Source organism: Suillus clintonianus (assembly GCF_016758775.1).
Source record: "Suillus clintonianus strain FC179 chromosome Unknown DEU56scaffold_47, whole genome shotgun sequence".
Lineage (NCBI taxonomy): Eukaryota > Fungi > Basidiomycota > Agaricomycetes > Boletales > Suillaceae > Suillus > Suillus clintonianus.
The window spans coordinates 216,508-235,743 of NW_024539271.1; the positions used below are offsets into that span (position 1 = coordinate 216,508).

General features: G+C 49.7%; 3 protein-coding genes and 1 non-coding gene across 4 annotated transcripts; 2 read left to right on the forward strand and 2 right to left on the reverse strand.

The window, feature by feature from the left end:
* Positions 1–1,038: 1,038 nt before the first annotated feature.
* DEU56DRAFT_720963 (uncharacterized protein) lies at positions 1,039–1,326 on the reverse strand (the record flags this gene model as incomplete). The annotated part of the gene is made up of 1 exon (XM_041347688.1): positions 1,039–1,326. A coding segment is annotated over one exon (288 nt), but the record flags the coding sequence as incomplete, so codon positions are not given.
* A 5,388-nt stretch (positions 1,327–6,714) lies between these two features.
* Positions 6,715–6,804, reverse strand: DEU56DRAFT_t70. The gene has a single exon. It is a non-coding gene; the product is annotated as a tRNA-Ser (tRNA).
* A 92-nt stretch (positions 6,805–6,896) lies between these two features.
* On the forward strand, positions 6,897–14,660 carry DEU56DRAFT_810613 (uncharacterized protein). The gene is made up of 33 exons (XM_041353521.1): positions 6,897–6,921; positions 6,972–7,152; positions 7,201–7,360; positions 7,410–7,556; positions 7,606–8,183; positions 8,243–8,391; positions 8,442–8,589; positions 8,638–9,114; positions 9,165–9,308; positions 9,356–9,658; positions 9,709–9,933; positions 9,981–10,238; positions 10,293–10,460; positions 10,516–10,624; positions 10,679–10,798; positions 10,845–11,020; positions 11,070–11,269; positions 11,321–11,539; positions 11,589–11,738; positions 11,789–11,934; positions 11,984–12,132; positions 12,182–12,388; positions 12,439–12,616; positions 12,667–12,776; positions 12,825–12,992; positions 13,042–13,167; positions 13,220–13,474; positions 13,529–13,775; positions 13,828–13,851; positions 13,912–13,919; positions 13,975–14,304; positions 14,360–14,369; positions 14,423–14,660. The coding sequence occupies exons 1-33, from the start codon at positions 6,914–6,916 to the stop codon at positions 14,437–14,439; spliced, it is 5,895 nt and encodes a 1,964-aa protein (XP_041207301.1). The 5' UTR covers positions 6,897–6,913; the 3' UTR covers positions 14,440–14,660.
* DEU56DRAFT_810617 (RNA dependent RNA polymerase-domain-containing protein) lies at positions 14,661–19,101 on the forward strand. The gene is made up of 14 exons (XM_041353522.1): positions 14,661–15,141; positions 15,209–15,339; positions 15,405–15,501; positions 15,551–16,533; positions 16,580–16,774; positions 16,822–16,994; positions 17,056–17,465; positions 17,518–17,607; positions 17,656–17,745; positions 17,799–17,844; positions 17,891–18,047; positions 18,101–18,134; positions 18,190–18,200; positions 18,253–19,101. The coding sequence occupies exons 1-14, from the start codon at positions 14,709–14,711 to the stop codon at positions 19,033–19,035; spliced, it is 3,633 nt and encodes a 1,210-aa protein (XP_041207302.1). The 5' UTR covers positions 14,661–14,708; the 3' UTR covers positions 19,036–19,101.
* Positions 19,102–19,236: the final 135 nt, after the last annotated feature.

Here is a 19,236-nt window from a genome sequence, read left to right on the forward strand (position 1 = left end):
CTAGTTGTAGTGCATGGAGGCTGATGATATTCTTTCAGGGATAAGTATCATTCACATTATAGGGACGTGAACGAGCCGATACCATCGTGTATGCCCTTTCCAACAAATTTACTGTCCAGACGTTATGTGGATCTGTCGTAGCGTGCCCTCGCACCAATCGAATACGGCAGCCACCCTGCTATGCCACTGCTCCCGTTATCGAGATCGAAATCTAACTTGATCACGTTGCTACACCACTAACCTTTGAAGTAGGCGTGACTAAACATCATGACAGAGATTCTGTGTGTTTCAAAGATATGTGTGACTGCAATTGGTCTCATCTCGAAGCTCTGCACCCTGTCTTAACGTATCATATTACAACCACTATTTTCTTACAGGAACGAAACTCCAAACGCTGGTCGATGCCCGAAGCACACCATCCTACTTAATACTTTTTTGTCGTCACCTTCTCCTGCTCACAGATGGCCTCCTGCGCGCTTCACTTCCTACCCGATCCCAACCGCCTAGCTCTCCCTCCCACTCATTCTTGAGGTGCGCGCACGTCGTGAGCGAGTTATTCAACAAGAATCTCGGGAGAGGCTGATTGCGGACCAGCAGCCGGCTATGCTTGCCCTAAGCTGCTCGTGAGTAGTATTTGTCCAGCGTCGTATAGGTGATATCTATGACTGTTGGGAGTGCGTTCAAGAATTCGGCGAGCAATTTTTCAGACGAGGGTAGAAATGGTGAGAATGGTACTGATTACAAAATGACCGTCCTCGAGAGACATGGCTAAATTTCAGTAATTTTATGGTTGATCCAGGAGATACTAAACGGGAGAACGAGCCTAGAGATATAGTAACCATGGGGAGAATAGTATGAAACCGCAATCAATTCGAACTTTGCGAGTGTTCTACAGTACATGATCGTGGAGTAAGTAGCAAATGAAGCAGAAAAAAGTCGTAACGGACGGTACCACAACAAGGCAAACATGTGTTGTACGAAATCTGTGTAGAATCACGATCATCAGTCAATTAACAAAGCACATGCGTCCTGTGTCCGACACTCGTGCCAAGATGTGCCATGCGCGAGATAACTCAAATCAAACTGCGAGGCGTGATTGGGTATCACGAGTGTGTTGCCTGGCGCATACATCACCGGATGGAAATTGAGTGGGATCCAGAGAAGAAGCCGGCCTTCGGGACCGACAACCCATCCCTCCTCGTTCGAAATGAAAGAGGCTGGGGTGGAAGAGTCTTGGCGAAAAGAGGAGGCAGAATGAAGAGCGTGGGTTGGGTTAGGTGAAAAACATATTGCAAGCGTGGAAGGGTGGTCCCGGTTGAGAAATTCTATATCCCATACCCGGATAGTTTTGTCAGATGACCCAGACATGATGTATTTGCCATCGGGCGAGATTGCGACAGAAATAACGAAGCTAGTGTGCCCTCGGAAAGGGGCACCCACTGCCTCGCCAGTTGCCATATCCCACACTTGGATCGTCCTGTCAGCTGAACCGGACACGATGTGATTGCCATCCGATGAGATTGCAACAGTGTTAACGGAGGCAGTGTGGCCTTGGAGAGCGTCGCCCAATGGCTCGCCAGTCCCCATATCCCACACCCGGATGGTCTTGTCCCATGAGCCAGACACGATGCGTCGGCCATCCAGCGAGATTGTAACAGAGCGGACTTGGTCAGTGTGGCCTCGGAGACAGGCACTCGAAGCCTTGCCAGAACCCATATCCCACACCTGAATTGTCTTGTCACTTGAACCAGACACTATGGAATTTCCGTCCGATGAAATTGCAACGGACCGAACATAGCCAGATTGCCCTTCGACGGGGCGACCCGATACCTCGCCAGCCTCCACATCCCACACCCGAACCGTCTTGTCAAATGAACCAGACACGATCCGGAGTCCATCCAGCGAGATTGCGACAGAGATGATAACGCTAGTGTGTCCTAGGAGAGGCGCACTCAATGCCTCGCCAGTCCTCATATCCCATATCCGGATGGTCTTGTCAGCTGAACCAGATATAATACGATGTCCATCTCGCGAGATTGCGACGGACCAAACCTGGTCAGAGTGTCCCTCGAGAGGGGAAGTCAAGGCCGTGCCAGTCCCCATATCCCACACCCGGACTGTCTTGTCACTTGAACCGGACACTATGCGCTTCCCATCTGGCGAGATTGCGACAGAGTACACGGAGTCAGTGTGGCTTTGGAGGGCGGCAACCAATGCCTTCCCTGCAATGATGTTGGCATCCCACACCCGAATCGTCATGTCACTTGAACCAGAGACTATGCGCTTTCCATCCAGTGAAATGGCAACAGACTTAACATAACTAGAGTGGCCCTGGAGAGGGGATCCTAATGGTTTGCCAGTCTTCATATCCCACACTCGGATCGTCTGGTCGTCAGAACCGGACACGATGCGGTGTCCATCCGACGACATTGTGACAGACTTAACAGAGGAAGTGTGGCCTTGGAGAGGGGCACTAAATGGCTCGCGAGTCTCCATATCCCACACCCGGATCATGTTGTCGTCTGAACCGGACACAATGTGTTTCCCATCCGGTGAAATTGCGACAGACTGAACATCATTAGTGTGCCCTTGGAGAGGAACCCCCAACGCTTTGCCAGTTTTCATATCCCACACCCGGATGGTCTTGTCCACTGAGCCGGACACAATATGATTTCCGTTCGGTGAGATTGCGACAGATGTAACAGGCCTAGTGTGTCCTTTGAGAGGGGATCCTAATACCAAGCCGGTTCCTATATCCCACACCCGGATTGTTTTGTCCTGAGAACCAGATACGATGTGATTTCCATTCGGCGAGATGGCGACAGACGTGACCCAGTTGGTGTGCCCTCGGAGGGGAGCACCCAATGCCTTGCCAGTCGCCGCATCCCACACCCGGACTGTGTTGTCCCATGAACCTGACACGATGCGATGGCCATCCGGCGAGAATATTACAGATGGAACGATGTAAGTATGGCCTTGGAGAGGGGCACATGATGCCTCGCCAGTCTCCGTATCCCACACCTGGATCGTTCCGTAGAATAAACCACACGCGATGCGTTTTCCGTCTGGCGACATTGCAACTGAGTAAACTGAGTCATTCGTGTGGAGTATCTTTTCCATCTGAGGCCAATTTGCGACATGGCCAGTAACAATGCGCGGGGTGCAAGGAAACTTTGCGGCGAACTGACGAAATATTCTCGACTGAGTTGGAGCGAAAGGCAGGGCGGAAAGGTATAAATGGGGAGTGCTGCGTAGAATGGCGGTCGCGAAGGTTCGAACGAAGCGCAGCGTGTCCCTGGCAGCGTCGCCGATATGCGTGTACTCGGCATCACCCTATGATCACCCCACCACTCATAAGAATCTATTACACGAAGAATAAACTTAAGACACGCACCGCAACCCAACCCACGATAGACAAGAGTGAATCTACCGAGCCACCGAGGCATTTCATCAGGGCCAGTGCTTCCAGCCACCAAAGGAGGCGCTCTCCATTGAAGAAAGCTTCAATTTCCTTAGCGAGTGTTGCTTCGAAGGACGTAGCTGCCACGTGAGTCCCCCAGAATCGACACGAGTATGATAGCTCGGCCGAAATGGACTCTTTTACTCGTTTCTCCAAGTCAGGGACAGCGGAATTAGGCAAGTACGAATTTTCCAAGGCGCAGATATTGAAGCGAAGCCCCCGCTCCGAGTCCATGACCTGAAGGGAGGCGAAGGCAAGGTCGCTCTGTACCGATGTCGTGTCAACGAAGAAGTCTTTGCTCCGCAAATTTTTTGTGAGATAGTCGTAGAAGGATGCATGGAGCGGACGAATGACAGTCTGAGAATCCGTAATCCCGGTCAAAAGCGAGCCCATCGGCTTAATCACCCAATCCACTTCATAATGGTCTTCCGCACGTGGAAAATGCTGCCGCATTGCGGTCAACACCGCCATGGGGGCCGGTTCAGGCGATGCAATAAGTTGCGCCATCACAGAGCGAAACCTGGCGATTGCTTGCTCGCGCTCATGCTCTGGCATTATTTCTGTCAAGATGGTTGTATATATAGAATCCAATAGAGGTGTTCCTTTTTCAGATGTTCCAGTAGTCACAGCCTCGAACCGCTCGGTCGGACTAAAGCCAATTGTGTTACGCTTGATATAATCGCAGGCGAGACGAGCCCATTCAAACAGGCCGTCGGATTTCTCAGCAAGGCTCTTGAAGTGTCCATCGTCAAACGTGAGGCGCGGGCCTTTCAGCAATGTGGAGATGTAAGACTGGATGTCACGTTCTGCGGACTCGACCGAGATTTCATCCATGGAAATATGATGAACATGTGACGGGGTACACAGGGTATCCCCGATGTCTTCGAGGGGACGAGAAGTTATGATGATACGGAAGTTTTCTGGAAGTTGGGATGGTTGGGCGGAAGACGTGTCCGGGTCGCCACCAAGCAGACGGAGAATTTGTTCCCGGGATTTGGGGTCGCCACTCTCGTCCAACGCGTCGATGATTATCAAGACAGGTGCAGTGATTGCTTTTGAGGCCTCGCCGACTGGTCCTACGACTAGCTCCTGCCATTGTCTTGAGATGTCTACGGTGTTCTTGAGCTCGTTGACATCATGAACTGCACGCGCTAATGCTCCCCGCATGGTAATATCCCAATCGGCCAAGTCGCGTGCTATTGTAGTGAATATCCTGTCGTGAAGGCGCTCGGCTTCCCTTGTGCGATCGAAGCAGAAACAAGCTCGCATTCCCCCGCGCTCATGAGACCAGTTGGCTATGGTGTGTGCGATGGCCGATTTGCCTTTCCCCGCCGTGCCAGACAACCATAAGACGCGCGGCACGTCCTCCCCCGTGCTACGAATCCAGCACTTGATCTCGGACAGAATGTCTTCCCGGGTGCCCGGGAGACAATTCTTGAAGGAATTCCGTCCAGCACCATCCACACATTTCATGCCGCTAACGTCCAGGTCCTCGGCTAAATCATAGGTTTCAAATTTCAGAGAAGGCTCGTAGAGAACTTGAACTTAATCGTACCGATACGGTGGACAATTTCGATGGTGGTAAGAGCCATTCGATCTCGGAACTGTTGCATGAGATTATCAAGAACCTCGTTGTGGTTTTGAATCGCGGCCTCTGTTTCGTTGAAGACGTGCTTGCCAAGTCTTTGCCCTGTGAAAAGAGACTGAGTCTTGGGCGACGCTGTGGTGGAAACGACTCACAGAAACTCTTCATCTCCGAGTAATGGACGACGAAGTCGGCACACTCGAGCGTCTGTCGTGCAATCTTTCCAGATATCTCTAGCATGGATTGAATCCTGGCCAATTCCTTATCTTTCGTGATGAAGGCATACACTTCAGAAATCTTCGAGAGCAGACTGGAAACAGCGTCATCGCGGTCCACCTGATTGAGAATCATCTGTCACGAATAACTCCGTTAATTTGTGAGGGTAATGTATTGAAAGAAACCCACCTTGGACGCGCAAGTGAAGATGCTCAACGCCACTTTCGCGTAGGGATGGACCTACAGATGAGTATTAGTCGCGTACAAAACAGAGATAGATGCACGTACATCTCCAATGCGATTGGCAATGTCATTGAACAACTTCAAGGGTCCAAGCAATGCGGAGAATGTGTCGACTGTATCGGAAATAGATTGTAAGTTGTTAGCCGCTGAAAAAGTATTTTGGGCAATTGCTGGAACGTGGCCGATGCCTGCGACACCTGTTTGGGCATGCGCGAGCGTTTCTATCACAAGCTTCACGTCAGGTGGCGATTCTGCCTGGTTACAGGCATTATTACATTATCGAAAGACGGAGACAAGGCTGCTCGAACTCACCTTGGTAATGCCTGTATTTGAAGACTGGTCATGATTTGGTTCGGGAGTGCGAGCAATGGGTGGTGAAGGATCCTGTAGCAATACTTAGTAGCAATCATTGCACACGGGCATGCACAGAGTTAAGATTCCACATGCCTTGATTACCTCAAGGGGCTGGATATCCTGTGGAGTGGAAATTGCAGCCGTGGTTTCAGGGTTGGGAGAACGTCGAGCGCTGGAAGCAGAACGTTTGGTGAACTTGCCGATGAACTTGGAAATCCGGTTGCGAGATGCATTCCTCGAAGGCGGGAGAGAGGACGGCTGTATAAATTAGAAACAATGTGTGGTTATAAAGACGAAAGTCCATACATCACTGATTGCCCTCCTGCCTCTCCCCCCTGACAAATCAGAGTCTGAACGGCATAGTTTCAACGGATTCAAGCGTTTCTTCCAAGGAGGATTATTCTCAGTCATATGTTGGAAGGACGAGGCTGAATATGAGGTTGTTTGGTGCAAAAGGGAACGAGGAAAGTGGTGGATGGCACGCAGGGCGAACAGGCGGCTGTCGCATGTTCGCGCAGAGGATATTTACACAAACGACGAACACGCGTTCGGAAGCGCCCATTATCGATTGGCTGGACTGATATATCGTCGATATGCATGGAATGTTATCGATGCGGCTGAGGTGGGTTAATTTGACAAAAGGACGGCATCGAGAAACCTGACCGTTGTTGGGTGCAAAGAACCGGTGGAGTGGTGCTCATGCTGCGTAGTATTGCAAGGACAAAGGTCATTAACATTCACCAGCTGCAGCCTGCAGGTACTATACATGATTGTGACTTGGAGTGATTGGCGCACTGAGTCATCTGACCGTCTCTACTATTTGCGCATGTTTGGTTGAGATTTCTGAATTAAAAAACGACACCAGCAGGATTTGAACCTGCGCACGGGAACCGTAAGAGATATCACGTATTCGAATCTCTCGCCTTAACCACTCGGCCATAGTGCCTTTATCTTCGAGTAGACTCTGCCCAACATAGGATACCAGTTTGTCTCATTTACATTACACTTTCCAATTTCGTCAGTACTCTAACTCTTGCACTGCAGCACGACTGGCGATGGACTGGTGCGTTACTCAATTTCACGTTCATACTTCCTCTGATAATGCTATGGTAGCCTAGAGTTGAACATCCGCCAGCGAATTCTGTCCGACCTTGCTACCCTTGAAACGGAAACAGAAGAGGACCTCCTCACTACTCGTGAACTCATTCAATCCAAGGCCCAGCTGGCAGATGAAGAACGCAGTCTACCCAATGGCGATTCTGTGGAAATGGATGTTGAACCTCGCGCATTCATGGTACGTGTCCACTCAATCTCTGTGCCTTGACTTATAATGAGGGTGCAGTCCGAGGCGAGGGCCCATTGTAACATTGCTTTTGGGGAACTTGTCGCGAACTTTCCAAAGGAACATATCTTCAACTACATTGATACTCTCATTCCCGTATTGACGGATCTTTTGCGCGACGTACCACGCGTAGACTTTGACCCATGTCTCTCATGGGATGGTATGTCATCTTTCAAGTACTGTGGTTAGTGCCCCTGACCGTCCAACAGAGTGGGCTCTCCCTGACCAGCTGGTCTTCTCTACCGTTTCTGCCCTTCTACGTATATGCGGCGCACACCCAGAACACGCGGACAGAGCTGTCACGTCCATTATCAATTTCGTCGCTGACATCGTTCAAAATCTCAAGGATTCCGGTTGTAAGGACTTCATCTACCCTTCAATGCAGGCGTTCTGATATCCCCATAGCAATAGATGTACTTACACACCTCACACCTTCTGTCCACGGACTCTACCGTGCCATCACTTCTACTCTCTACCCATGGACCGCTTCTCAATGGCGCCTTCTTTCCGACTCCCTCCAATCCCTTGTTGCGACTCCCATCCTTGAACGAATCAACCGTCTCCTACTTGATATACATCAAGAAGCCGACGCCGATCCTGACACCGACGCCACCTCCATCGCCTTCTGCCACACCTTCATATCTCGGTACATTGCATTCGGACGCCCACTGAGCGGATATTTTATCGTATGCTGTGTCATGGAGATGCAATGGACTGTGCTCGCCCAAGCCCTCGCGAGTACTCCTCTGGTGCACAAGGGTCAGGTGCGCGAAGCGGCGGCGGCAAACAAAGCGTGGGTGAACCTCATGAAATGCCCTGCCAAGGATTTGGGACTAGAGAACGATGAGGAGACAAAGGAAGGATTGACGAATGTCATTAGGGATGCACTGCAGTGCTTTAGTGATCTGCTGGAGCAGATCGAGGGTATGGACACCGAACCTCCTGTTGATACGTATGCATGGGAAACCATGTCCGAGAGCCTGGTGCGCTTTTCGCTTGCTTAAATTGGCCAAGTGTTATCTGACCCATAATCCATGAATAGAAACTAGCATCCGTCTGCTCAGTCGCGCTTCGAGAGCTGGATGAGAGTCTACACACTCGCCTGACACAACTATTGAGTGACAGTCCACCCATCCTGGACAATCTCGTTCAGGAATCGGCGCTCAAAGCTACTACAGTACTTGTACGAAGGTTAGTCAGGTTGTGACACCCACAGCGCTTCCCTAGCTCATCTTTTACAGCTTCCCGGAGATCGCTCCGTCTTTTGCAATCCATCTCCGCCGCTTCGTCACTTCGCCTCTTTCAATATTCGAGTTTGCATTCAATACCGAGAAGCGCGCACCCCCACCTCTGACAGCGGCTGCCAAATGCCTTGCGCTTTGTATTAAGGTACGCCTTTTCTTACCCAGTTCTGTCAATACACTCATGCCTTCCCAGCTATCACCTGGTGATGACTCTATCATGTCCAACATGTACTCTCTGCTCAATTACATCGCTGCGACCTCCAAAGAAATAACCGAATCTTCTTCTTCCAACCAACTCCTTTCCAACCCCCTCTACACCTCCTCGATCACCTTTCCCAACGATAACATCACTTTCCAGAGCGACGAAACAGGGCTGCACGGCCGCTCAGACGAAGAGAAGCGGCTCATCGGCATCACAACTATCTCCGTTGTCACGCGCCTTGCGCTCGAGTTCCACACGGCGGGCCAGGAGGAGGTCACTAAGTTAACAATCTCGATGCTGCTGCAGCGTTTACGGACTTCGGAGGCGACTCTCGAAGCTGCGATTGCATATAACCTTGTCGACCTCGCGCTCGTAGCTCCCGAAGAGTCATTTGTAGACGTTGCGCGTGCATTTTCCCTCATTAATCGCGCTACGAACTTGGAGGACCCGAGATTCTCGAATAACATGGTATGCAGGGGATCGTGTGTGTGTGTGGTACGCGTGCTGATGGATAGCAGGTGTTAGCCGCCCAGACGAGGCTTGCGCGGGAGCTAGACCAAAGACCAGATTTGTATGATGTATACTTGGTTGAGTTGCTCACTCTCTTCGGGGATAAAGGCGTTGCTATCCAGAACGTAGCGACGTCCGACCGACATGTCAAAGTAAGTTCGCTCATACATTGTATTCTTGTGCTGAACCTTAGATTCAGACAGAAGAGATGATCGAGCAGCTGGCTTCTCTACTGTTGCCGATTGAAGCACTTCTTACCCATGCGGATTACTCCCCACACCTGGCCGCTTCCCAAGAGCTTACTGGCCTCTTCCGGAATATGTGGTTCCTCTGCGTTCTCTTTTACTTCACATCTGGTGAGGAGCGGAGCGCGATGACGTGGCTCATGCCTGCGCTGGCGAAAATTGCTACAAAGACGCCAACTCTTGTACTCGAAAATGCTCATGACGCAGCGAGCGAAATCGAGTATAGCACTGTCATCCGGCATGAATATGCGCATTCTGTTGGTGCTGCGTTGTTTGGAAAGGGCGTGTACTTAATGATTTTTGACAGGTCATTTCCAAGCATCGGTCGTTCCTTACACGCCATATTCCGCATCGCACGAGTGAAATACGCTCGTTGTCCCCGGGACAGGTAATCTTCTTGCTGATGATGCATGACGTTGAAAGCATGCGGTCTGCCGCTGGTCTCCCGTCGTCTTTGGTGTCATATTTCACAAATGGTAGCCTGAATCAACAGAGCCATCTTAGTGTATGCATGGAGTCTGTAGCGGACAAGGTAATATTCATCTTCAGATATAATACGCTGAACTGAATCGTCAACAGGTGGTTCGTGGATGCATTGGGGAGATGAATGCCCAAGCTTTGGAACAGGCACTACCAGCCCACCTCTCGGAGGAGCTTCGCAAGTTGCTTGTAGCCAGCACCCATCGCATATCTCGTGCTCGGGACGTCGCGACCAAATACCTATTCAGCTTGATCACCTCATTTCCTTCTCTCATGTGCGACCCGCCACTGGTGTATGCAATCCTTGAGTGTCTTACTCTTCTGCGTCACGCATGCGAAAACGAGTTTACGGACGAGGTGATAAAAGTGTGATTCTATTGATCGAGTAGCTAATGTTAAATTTTATTGCAGTACAACCCGGTGTACGAGTTCCACTCCGAGTCTACCGGCATCACGCTTCAGCTCACGGACGACTATAAAGTGCGAAACGACATCCTTGGGCAGCTGCAGCGCAATGCCAACACGTGGTTTGAACTTGCACTTAGTCGGGCTCCCATCGAGCTCCAGTCGACGCTTCAGGTTCGTTTTTTACCATTGTCATTTGCAGTCCTTTTCACTCATGTTCTCGGTACAGAAATATCTTGCAGCTACGCAACCACTCATCGGTGCAGATGCTGCTGAATTAGGAGCCTCTGTTGCAGTAACGTTTGCTAAGGCCTTTGGTCCTGTGCACCGACAACTTTGTAGGCGTTCAGTCTGAAATCACGCTTCAGTATTTGATCATTTTGACATCACAGCCTCTCTGTGTAGCTTATCAAACTGGAAGTCTGATCGTGCCCGCGCTCTTGCCGGTCAACTTGCGAGTAAATGCTACTTTTCGGGAGAGGTCGCTGGTTTGCGACTCGCGGCTCGTAAAAGTGAGTCGATCTGCCTTGAGCCTTTATTGCTTTTAATGTTTGCAAGATCAAGATTCGCTAGACAAAGTAGCTCCTCAAATGCAATGCACTGGCGTCCAGCCTTTCAAGGATAAGATGGCCGACACTATGAACGACATACGGAATAAACGCAGTTCTTTAACTGTTCAAGATCTGAAACGTCTTTTATCCCGTTGCGCAGCCATTCTCATAGCACTGGAGAAGGTGAGGCTATGATTGATATGCTTCTGGCATCTGTTCTCACTATTCGCAGTGCGATTACACCTTGATCTATTTCCTCGTCGCTCTGCCGTTTGAGGTTTTCACGCCCTCTGCTATCGCTGCTGGTATTGAGACGTGGACGTGGGTCATCGCGGAGCGTCCTAACATGGAAGTGGCTATTATGTGTGAAGTGCTCACGTCTTGGTTTGGGACTGTGAAGGAACGGAAGGGCGTGTTCTCAGCTTCTTCCAAGTGCGTCGGATTTTGTGCATTCTAAATTTCTGAGTGATTGACATTCCACAGCTGTGTTGACCCCTTCTACCATCCCATCAGTTACAGTCCAACCGACAAGGACGAAATCGATCGAGCGACGACTCATGCTCGTCGATTACTCATGCCACATACCTTGGTCTTACAGATGTTATTCAGTCGACTGCAAGCGGCTAGATACTGTCGCTCAACTGTGATGTTCCTCATCCAGGGACTTGTTTTGCGATCTGCGCGAGCGCACAAGTTATTCAGGTACCTCATTAGTTTTAATTGTTTGCAGCCATATTGACAGTTCTTCCAGCACTCATCCGTTGGCTCGAGAGCTACGCTACACGTTCCTTCTTTTCGGACTGGAAACGTTAAAGAGCTCTCATCTGGATGCTGTCTGTGAGTGTATGTTGCGCGAAAGTCTGTATTACACGGCATATTCGTGGTTTGCTGTTCGTCCGCAGTGAGTATAGTCCCTGAATCCGTACTTGTGCAAACGCTCATGCCGCTCAGGTGGTCCTTTGGAGCCAATCGAGTGCAGGTTGATGCTGACATCAAAGTCCTGTCTGAGTTCCTTGTGCATCTGCAGGGTGACTCGATCAGGAATATGGCCTCTCTTTCGAGTCTTGCTCCTCATCAGTCTGCTTTGAAGACGTCCCGTGAGTACAGCGATCGTTCTTTTCCTCGTGTTGAACTGATCAGATGTAGTCTATGCCAAGCGCTTACAAAGCATCAACCAGCCGCTCCGCCTTCTGATAGAGAATGAGATATTCAGGCTTACGGTCTGGGCCAATCCCAGCAACGAAGCGAAACGAGGCAGTGACCCTCATTCCCTGCTAGAGCGTAATACGCTTGAGGTAAGCTCCTCCTTCAATCTGCGAATGGGGACTCACGTAATTTCGACAGTCGACTTGGCCTGGCGTAGTCCGAACAGTGTGGGAGATAGACCCAGCCATAGCGGTCTATCTGACCGAGCGCTTCAAAAGCCCAGCGGCTCATGCCGAAGTGCAGAATCTGGTTCGTTCCAACGCCAGCCAGGTGGTTGACACCCCAGAAGCTCTCCGATTTTTGATCGGAGATCACTTCCGAGGTGGACAGAGACGAGAGCTGAAGGTGATTTCCTATCTGCTATGTTGTGATTCGAGAGTTCACGCTTTTGTCAGTATATTATTGCGTGGGCGCCTGTTACTCCTGTGATCGCTGTTACCTTCTTCGAGCGACGGCACGGCAACGATCCGCTTTTGTTACAATATGCACATCGAGTCCTCAAGCAACATCCTGTCGATTTGACATTCTTTTTCGTTCCTCAAGTCGTCCAGGCTCTTCGGTTTGATGACCTTGGTGTGTATATGTCACCTGCTGCTGTTATGGTTTCTGAATGGTGGCTTTAGGATATATCGCACAATTCATTTTCGAAACCGCAAAGGTTTCTCAGCTCTTCTGCCACCAGATCATATGGAACATGAAAGCCAATTGCTACAAGGACGATGCTGCCGAGATCGTGAGTTCGACGCGTGTATTCATTTCTGCTCCGCTGACGCTAGATCAGGAGGATCCTATGAAACCTGCGCTAGATCGGATGACTGATATGGTGGTGGAGTCGCTGTCTGGTGGTGCCCGCGCCTTTTACGATCGGGAATTCGGATTTTTCAACGAGGTCACCTCGATTTCTGGGAAGCTGAAGCCTTTCATCAAAAGGTCGAAACCAGAGAAAAAGGTGAGACCCTCAGTGATCATCCTGGATATAATTTAATGTATTTTCGCAGGCAAAAATTGACGAAGAGATGGCCAAGATAGTTGTCGACGTCGGAGTCTACCTGCCCAGTAACCCAGACGGTATTGTTATTGACATCGACAAGAAGTCCGGTCGCCCGCTTCAAAGCCATGCCAAGGTTTGTACACCATTATGTCGCCTATTTTTTACTCAACCAAACTTCACCGAAGGCACCGTTTATGGCTACTTTTAAAGTGAAGAAGGAGCGCGTCATCATTGATTCCGACCCGGAGTCTCTTTTGGACGGTGCACTTGAGAAACGCGAGGAATATGACGTTTGGCAACAGGCTATCTTCAAAGTTGGGGACGACTGCCGACAAGATGTATTAGCCTTACAGATCATCGCGATGTTCAAAAACATCTTCACTAGTATCGGGTTGACCCTCTATCTCTTCCCCTACAGGGTTACCGCGACTTCCGCTGGAGTGAGCACATTCTTATTTTCTTTGACACCGGACCAATCTTATGTGCTATCATAGTGCGGTGTCATCGACGTCGTGCCGAATGCTACATCTCGAGATGAGATGGGAAGAGCTACAGTAAATGACTTGCTAGACTTCTTTACTTCAAAATACGGCGGAGAAGAGACCGTTGCGTTCCAGCGCGCTCGCCTTAATTTCATTCAGTCTATGGCAGCTTACTCCGTTGCTTGCTATATCCTCCAAATCAAGGACCGTCACAATGGGAACATTATGATTGATGGCGAAGGGCACATCGTGCATATCGGTAAGTATTGCTTGTCTAAGAGTACGGCAACTGACATTGAGCTTGATCACAGACTTTGGATTCCTGTTCGATATAGATGAGTTTTTCATTTCATGGTCGCTGACATGCTCGCTTACTTTGTTTGTTGTATAACCACGTCCTGGAGTGAGTCCCTATCGTCGTTTGACGACGATATCTATCTTCTGACTATATTTTGCAGGGAGTCAAGTTTGAACCCAGCTCCTTCAAGTTAACCCACGAGATGGTGGTTCTAATGGGTGGCAGATATTCTCAAGGCTACGAACTATTTCAGCATCTGACGGTGAAGGCTTTTCTCGCCATCCGGCCTCATGCAGATCAGCTCGTCAGTACAGTCCAACTCATGTTGGGAACCGGTCTCCCGTCGTTCAAGGGTGAACCCACCATCAAGCGGCTCAAAGATCGATTTGCGCTCGGGTTGAATGAGCGTCAAGCTGCCGAATGGATGATGGGAATCATCCGCAATGCTCATGAAAATGTGAGGAGCACAGCTTATGATGAGTTCCAACGGGTACGTGATTCTTGCCTGCGATCATTCAACAGACATGCTCATGTCATTTGCTCAGATACAAAATGGTAAGTCGGAAGAATACTTGATACGATCCCTTTGGGACCTGAGGCATTTGCAGGTATACCGTACAAGTAGCAAATGCTACTTAAGAGTCGATCATTGGATACTGTCGAGCTTAGAGATAGAAATGTGCCATGGCCTATCCTGCGGTCTTGCCTTAAACCACATTTCAGTGCTGGGGATGTTTCGATCGCGTTTGTTAGTTCAGACCACATTAGTTATCAGTGATTACCAGGGTTCGTCTATATTTGGCAGCCGAACTTATTGTACTTCCAGTGGCACCCCGTGGTTGAGCTTATCGATCAACCATCTACTCTTGCTTCTTGCGTGCCCTTGTCGTTTTCATGGAGTTCATCATTCGAAACGTAGACTTCGAAGCAACTGATTACGAGGTCACGAAAGCGATTGCAGAGGTTTTGCATGCGTGCCCCGGTCCATTTGTGTCGGATGCCGATGCCCAGCAACGACTTATCAACTTCAGAGTCGCGCTGGAAAAGAACGAGTGCGGAGGTGTTCGTAACAAAGGTTTCGGGTCACTCAGACTGCCTTCCAAAGACGTGGGGCTGAAATTCCGTCGGCTTGTTGACGGCGAAGATGGTACCACCATCAAGGTCGGCAAAAAGCGTCTGAAATTCATCCCTACAAACAAGCGCATCCCAAACGACATACTAGTCACCCTTGCAAAGGCCCCATACGTGGACCCTGATATCGCTCAGAACCGGCAGGAGAAGATCGATGCGTTAAGTTCAGACTTTCGAATCGCTACAGTGCAAATTGGTACGCCACAAGTTTCCTCGTATACCTTTTGCTTGTCGCCTTTGGATCGTATGAACTTATTTCGTAGGCACATTTTATCGCCCTCACGGTGCTAGCCCATCGGATCCACGTGCCTTCAGCGTGGAATGGCAGTCCAATCTTCTCGATGGGCTTGGGTGGTTGAAGTTCGAATACGAGCACAAACTGATCCGTGCGAAGGTTTGGCACATGTTTCATTCTGAATAGAAAAAATTGTATCCTATATTGATCCCATAATTCGCTAGGTTGGTGATCCGGCGCGAGGACAACTGTTGCACAGCCTGATCATTACGTTCGCCAATATCCACAAGATGGCTATAGGCTACGATTTTGGTAATCAATGTAAGCATGGCGTTCACAGCTTGAAGATCTGAATGTAAAATTTCCCTAGACATATGTTTCGATCTGTTCACACCTCCAATAGTCGAAAGAGAAGACTTCAATAGAACCCTTACCGGAACACGCACCGATACGAAGAATTACCGCGAACGCGTCAGTGCTATACATCCAGGACATGAGCAAATTGCTCCGTACGCTCACCACATACGCATCATCCTCTCCGAGCCAGGAGATTTGGATAAGTTCAAGCAGTTCTGTAAAATAGCAGAGCTTCGTCCTCCGGTGGAAGGGGTCCGCATCGAAGCCATTTGCCAGGGATTTTTCACGAGTAAAAAGCTGGCCTTGGTGCAAAGATGGCTGAGATCGTTGAGCTCAGACTGGCCTGTAGCATTTCAGATCGAGGCTCTGCTCCGAAATGGTGTTGCAAATACAAAGGAACTCGAGGATTTGCGCCCGAGGATTGATGAACTGGTTCGCCGCCACCGGCCATTTGCTGCAGCCATCATGCGGTTCTTTGTGGTAAGAGCCGCCGCTCGTCCTCCAAGTCAAACAATACACAAGTGCTTCGAGCTTGTGGTACAACAGAAGCTCGGCAATGTCCGTCCCGAGGCGCCCGCTGGCCGATTTTATTGTCATCGTGTTACAGTCACTCCGACCCGGCTCATCCTCGAAGGGCCCAACATACTACAATCGAATCGCGTTATTCGCGAATACGAAGGCTATGAAGGCAACTTCATCCGAGTCGACTTTCGTGATGAGGATCGTCTCCAGTACCGTTGGGATAGGGAAGTAGATGGGGCGAGCTTTGTCAGGTGCCGTGTCGGGGACTTGCTGAAGGATGGTTTTGAGCTTGCGGGCAAACATTTCGAATTTCTAGCGTATTCCTCATCGGCATTGAGGGAGCATGCTGTTTGGTTCGTTAGCCCCTTCCAGCACGACACCAAAGGGCTCATCGACGCGCATACAATAAGAAGCAGCTTAGGAGACTTCAGCGGATGCATTTATTCCCCCTCGAAGTATGCTGCCCGGATGGCTGTGAGTCAACTGTTTCCGTAAATATCTTCTCTGAACAATTTTTCAGCAAGCCTTTACGGCGACGGATCCATCGGTCAAGATCCTTCGGTCGCAGTGGTCGGAAATGCCTGATATTGTCGAAAACGGTGTCATGTTTTCTGACGGTGTCGGCACCATCAGCGAGGAACTTGGTAATTTAATCTGGAAAACTCTCTGTGACGCTCGACGAGATGGCGGTGCGAATGCAGTGAAACCTTCGGCTGTAAGTGACTTTGACACTCAAAAGTACTGTACTAAGCAGGTCTACAGTACCAAATCAGATTCCTTGGCTTCAAAGGCGTTGTAGCTGTTGACATGCAACTCAAGGGAATTCACCTTTGCTTACGAGAAAGTATGAACAAGTTCAAGGATCACGGAGAAGATTCTGCTATGATAGAGATTGCTCGTCCCGTCGTGAAACCCAACACTCCTCATCTTAACAGGTATCTACATATTCCTGATCATTTCAGTCTTACAGTTTGGGTGCTCAAGCGCCTCGCGCAGACCTTTGATTACAGTTCTAGAAGACCGGGGTGCCTCAAAAGATACGTTTTTAGAGTTGCAGCAAAAGGTTGTTGCGGAGGCACGCACCGCTCATGACTCAGTTGAACTCTTTGCGGCGCTCCTGGAAAGCCACGGATTGTCTCCATCTTTCCGACTGGCATCAACATTACGGAAACTTAATACCCTCGGTCTGGAGTTGAAGCCTACACCTCTCCAGCAAAACATCGACACCCCTTTCTTGACACAATTGCGAGCCTGTGCCATTAACCACGTTCTACGAGCAGTCAAACATGATGCACGCATTCCAATTCCTAACAGCTACATGCTGATGGGTGTCACGGATGAGGGACCTGCTTACGAGAAAAACGGCCACTCGAATGTCTTCAAGCTGCCTCCCGGTAAGATATATGGTATGTCACTTATTTCTGACAGCTCGCTCTGCTTATTTACCTGCCCCCTCAGCGTGTATTCAAAAGCCAGGGGATAATGCGCCTACGTGGCTTCATGGTCCTTGTATGGTCTCGAGGAGTCCTGTTATACATCCAGGCGACGGTATGTTCCTGCCTGTGCAACACGTAACGCAATTTAACTCGAGTCTAGTTCAGCAGTCATATGCCATCGGAAAACCTCCAAGTGATAAATTTTGCCTTTTTGGCCACCTGAAGAATGTGGTTGTGTTTTCATCCACTGGTAGGTGCACGCGTGTTTGACATTTTACCGTCTACCTATATCTTTGACCTTAGGTACAACTTGTTTGCCAAACTCACTCGGCGGTGGTGATCTTGATGGGTAAGAAATGCCACCTCCGTCCTGACCTGAGGTTCACAATTTACAGCGATCTCTATGAGATCATACAACACCCGCCCTTGATCCTCCCGGATCATTATGATCCAGCATCCTATCCTACCGGGAAGCCTTTTACGATCGAGCGACCCAGCACAATTGACGACGTGTGTAATTTTGTTGTGGAATATATCAACTCAGATCTTGTGGTACGTTGATTTCGGGTTAGCGTCAGCCACTCAATGGCTGAAGTGAGCTGCAGGGCCTGGTGTCCGACAAGCATATCACCATTGCAGGCAAGTTTTCTATTCTACAATGATCACGCACCCCAACTTATTACATTCTCCACAGATCAAGCTAGCGTGAGTAGTGTGCTCAAAGGTGTGGAGTGCTCGAGCTCAGATTATATTACAGGACGGAACGTTCAATGAGAGATGCCTGAAGCTCGCAGCGCTTCATAGCCAAGCCGTTGATTATCCAAAGAACGGATGGAAGGTCGATATGGAAGATATTCCTCATAACCTCATCCCCTACAAACCTGATTGGCATGCAGCAGAGGTGGAATCTCCCCGACCGACAGATTATTATGAGTCCGACCGCGCCTTGGGCCACCTATATCGCAACATCAAGCTCGACGACATACCCACCTACGTTCCTCAACAGCTAGAGGAGCCACTGAGTGATCTGATCTCAGTCACACTTCGTCCTTTAGTCGAACGACAACTACAGCGTCGTGAGAAAATTTCGATGCTCAAGAATACAATGGACGGCATGAACAGCATATACTCTGCGTACCTGGACGAACTCATCTACGTTGCAACCTGTCATACACTATCACGAGTACCCGGTGCGCGCCTGCGCGAGGATGAGATCATCATCGGCACTATCCTGGCCAAGTGCTCACAGAAGCGATACAAAAGTGATCGGATGTATGCAATGAGAGAGTGCATTGCTGTCCTCGTTCGCGATATTCGAGGCAGAATGCTACCAAAGAGTATGGAGCACGCGTCGCCTGATGAACTGCGGGATGGCTTACAGAACGGATGGTCTGCTTGGGTACTAAGTCGCGAGAAGGGTAAAGAGGGTTATGAGAAGGGAAAAGAAGGTTATGGCGCGCAAAGTTTCGGTTTGGTTGCGTTGGGAGTCGTGCTGGACTGTCTGGATCAGTTGCAGGAGCTACCCTCACCGCCATCTTAGGGTTATCATTGTACGATGTACTGGCTCAGCTGATATCTACAAGCACTACGGAAGGATTGGCGTGAATAATTTTAGGTCACATGATCTTTGTCACAGACGCGTCTGAATCCTTGACTTTCCTGATCGATTCCAAGTTCAATTCATTCCACTAGTTATCATCGTCGACTTCTCCTTCAGCCCCCGGGAACCCAAGTACTAGAC

What these genes read in the sequence shown, in the direction of transcription:
- DEU56DRAFT_810613 (XM_041353521.1), top strand. An exon ending in GGCATGAATATGCGCATTCT is followed by an intron (nt 9,659 to 9,708) that starts GTTGGTGCTGCG and finishes GATTTTTGACAG; the next exon opens with GTCATTTCCAAGCATCGGTC. An exon ending in TCTTCGGTTTGATGACCTTG is followed by an intron (nt 12,617 to 12,666) that starts GTGTGTATATGT and finishes TGGTGGCTTTAG; the next exon opens with GATATATCGCACAATTCATT.
- DEU56DRAFT_810617 (XM_041353522.1), top strand. Translation starts at nt 14,709, where the DNA reads ATGGAGTTCATCATTCGAAACGTAGACTTCGAAGCAACTGATTACGAG. An exon ending in GGTTGTGTTTTCATCCACTG is followed by an intron (nt 17,746 to 17,798) that starts GTAGGTGCACGC and finishes CTTTGACCTTAG; the next exon opens with GTACAACTTGTTTGCCAAAC. An exon ending in ATATCAACTCAGATCTTGTG is followed by an intron (nt 18,048 to 18,100) that starts GTACGTTGATTT and finishes AGTGAGCTGCAG; the next exon opens with GGCCTGGTGTCCGACAAGCA.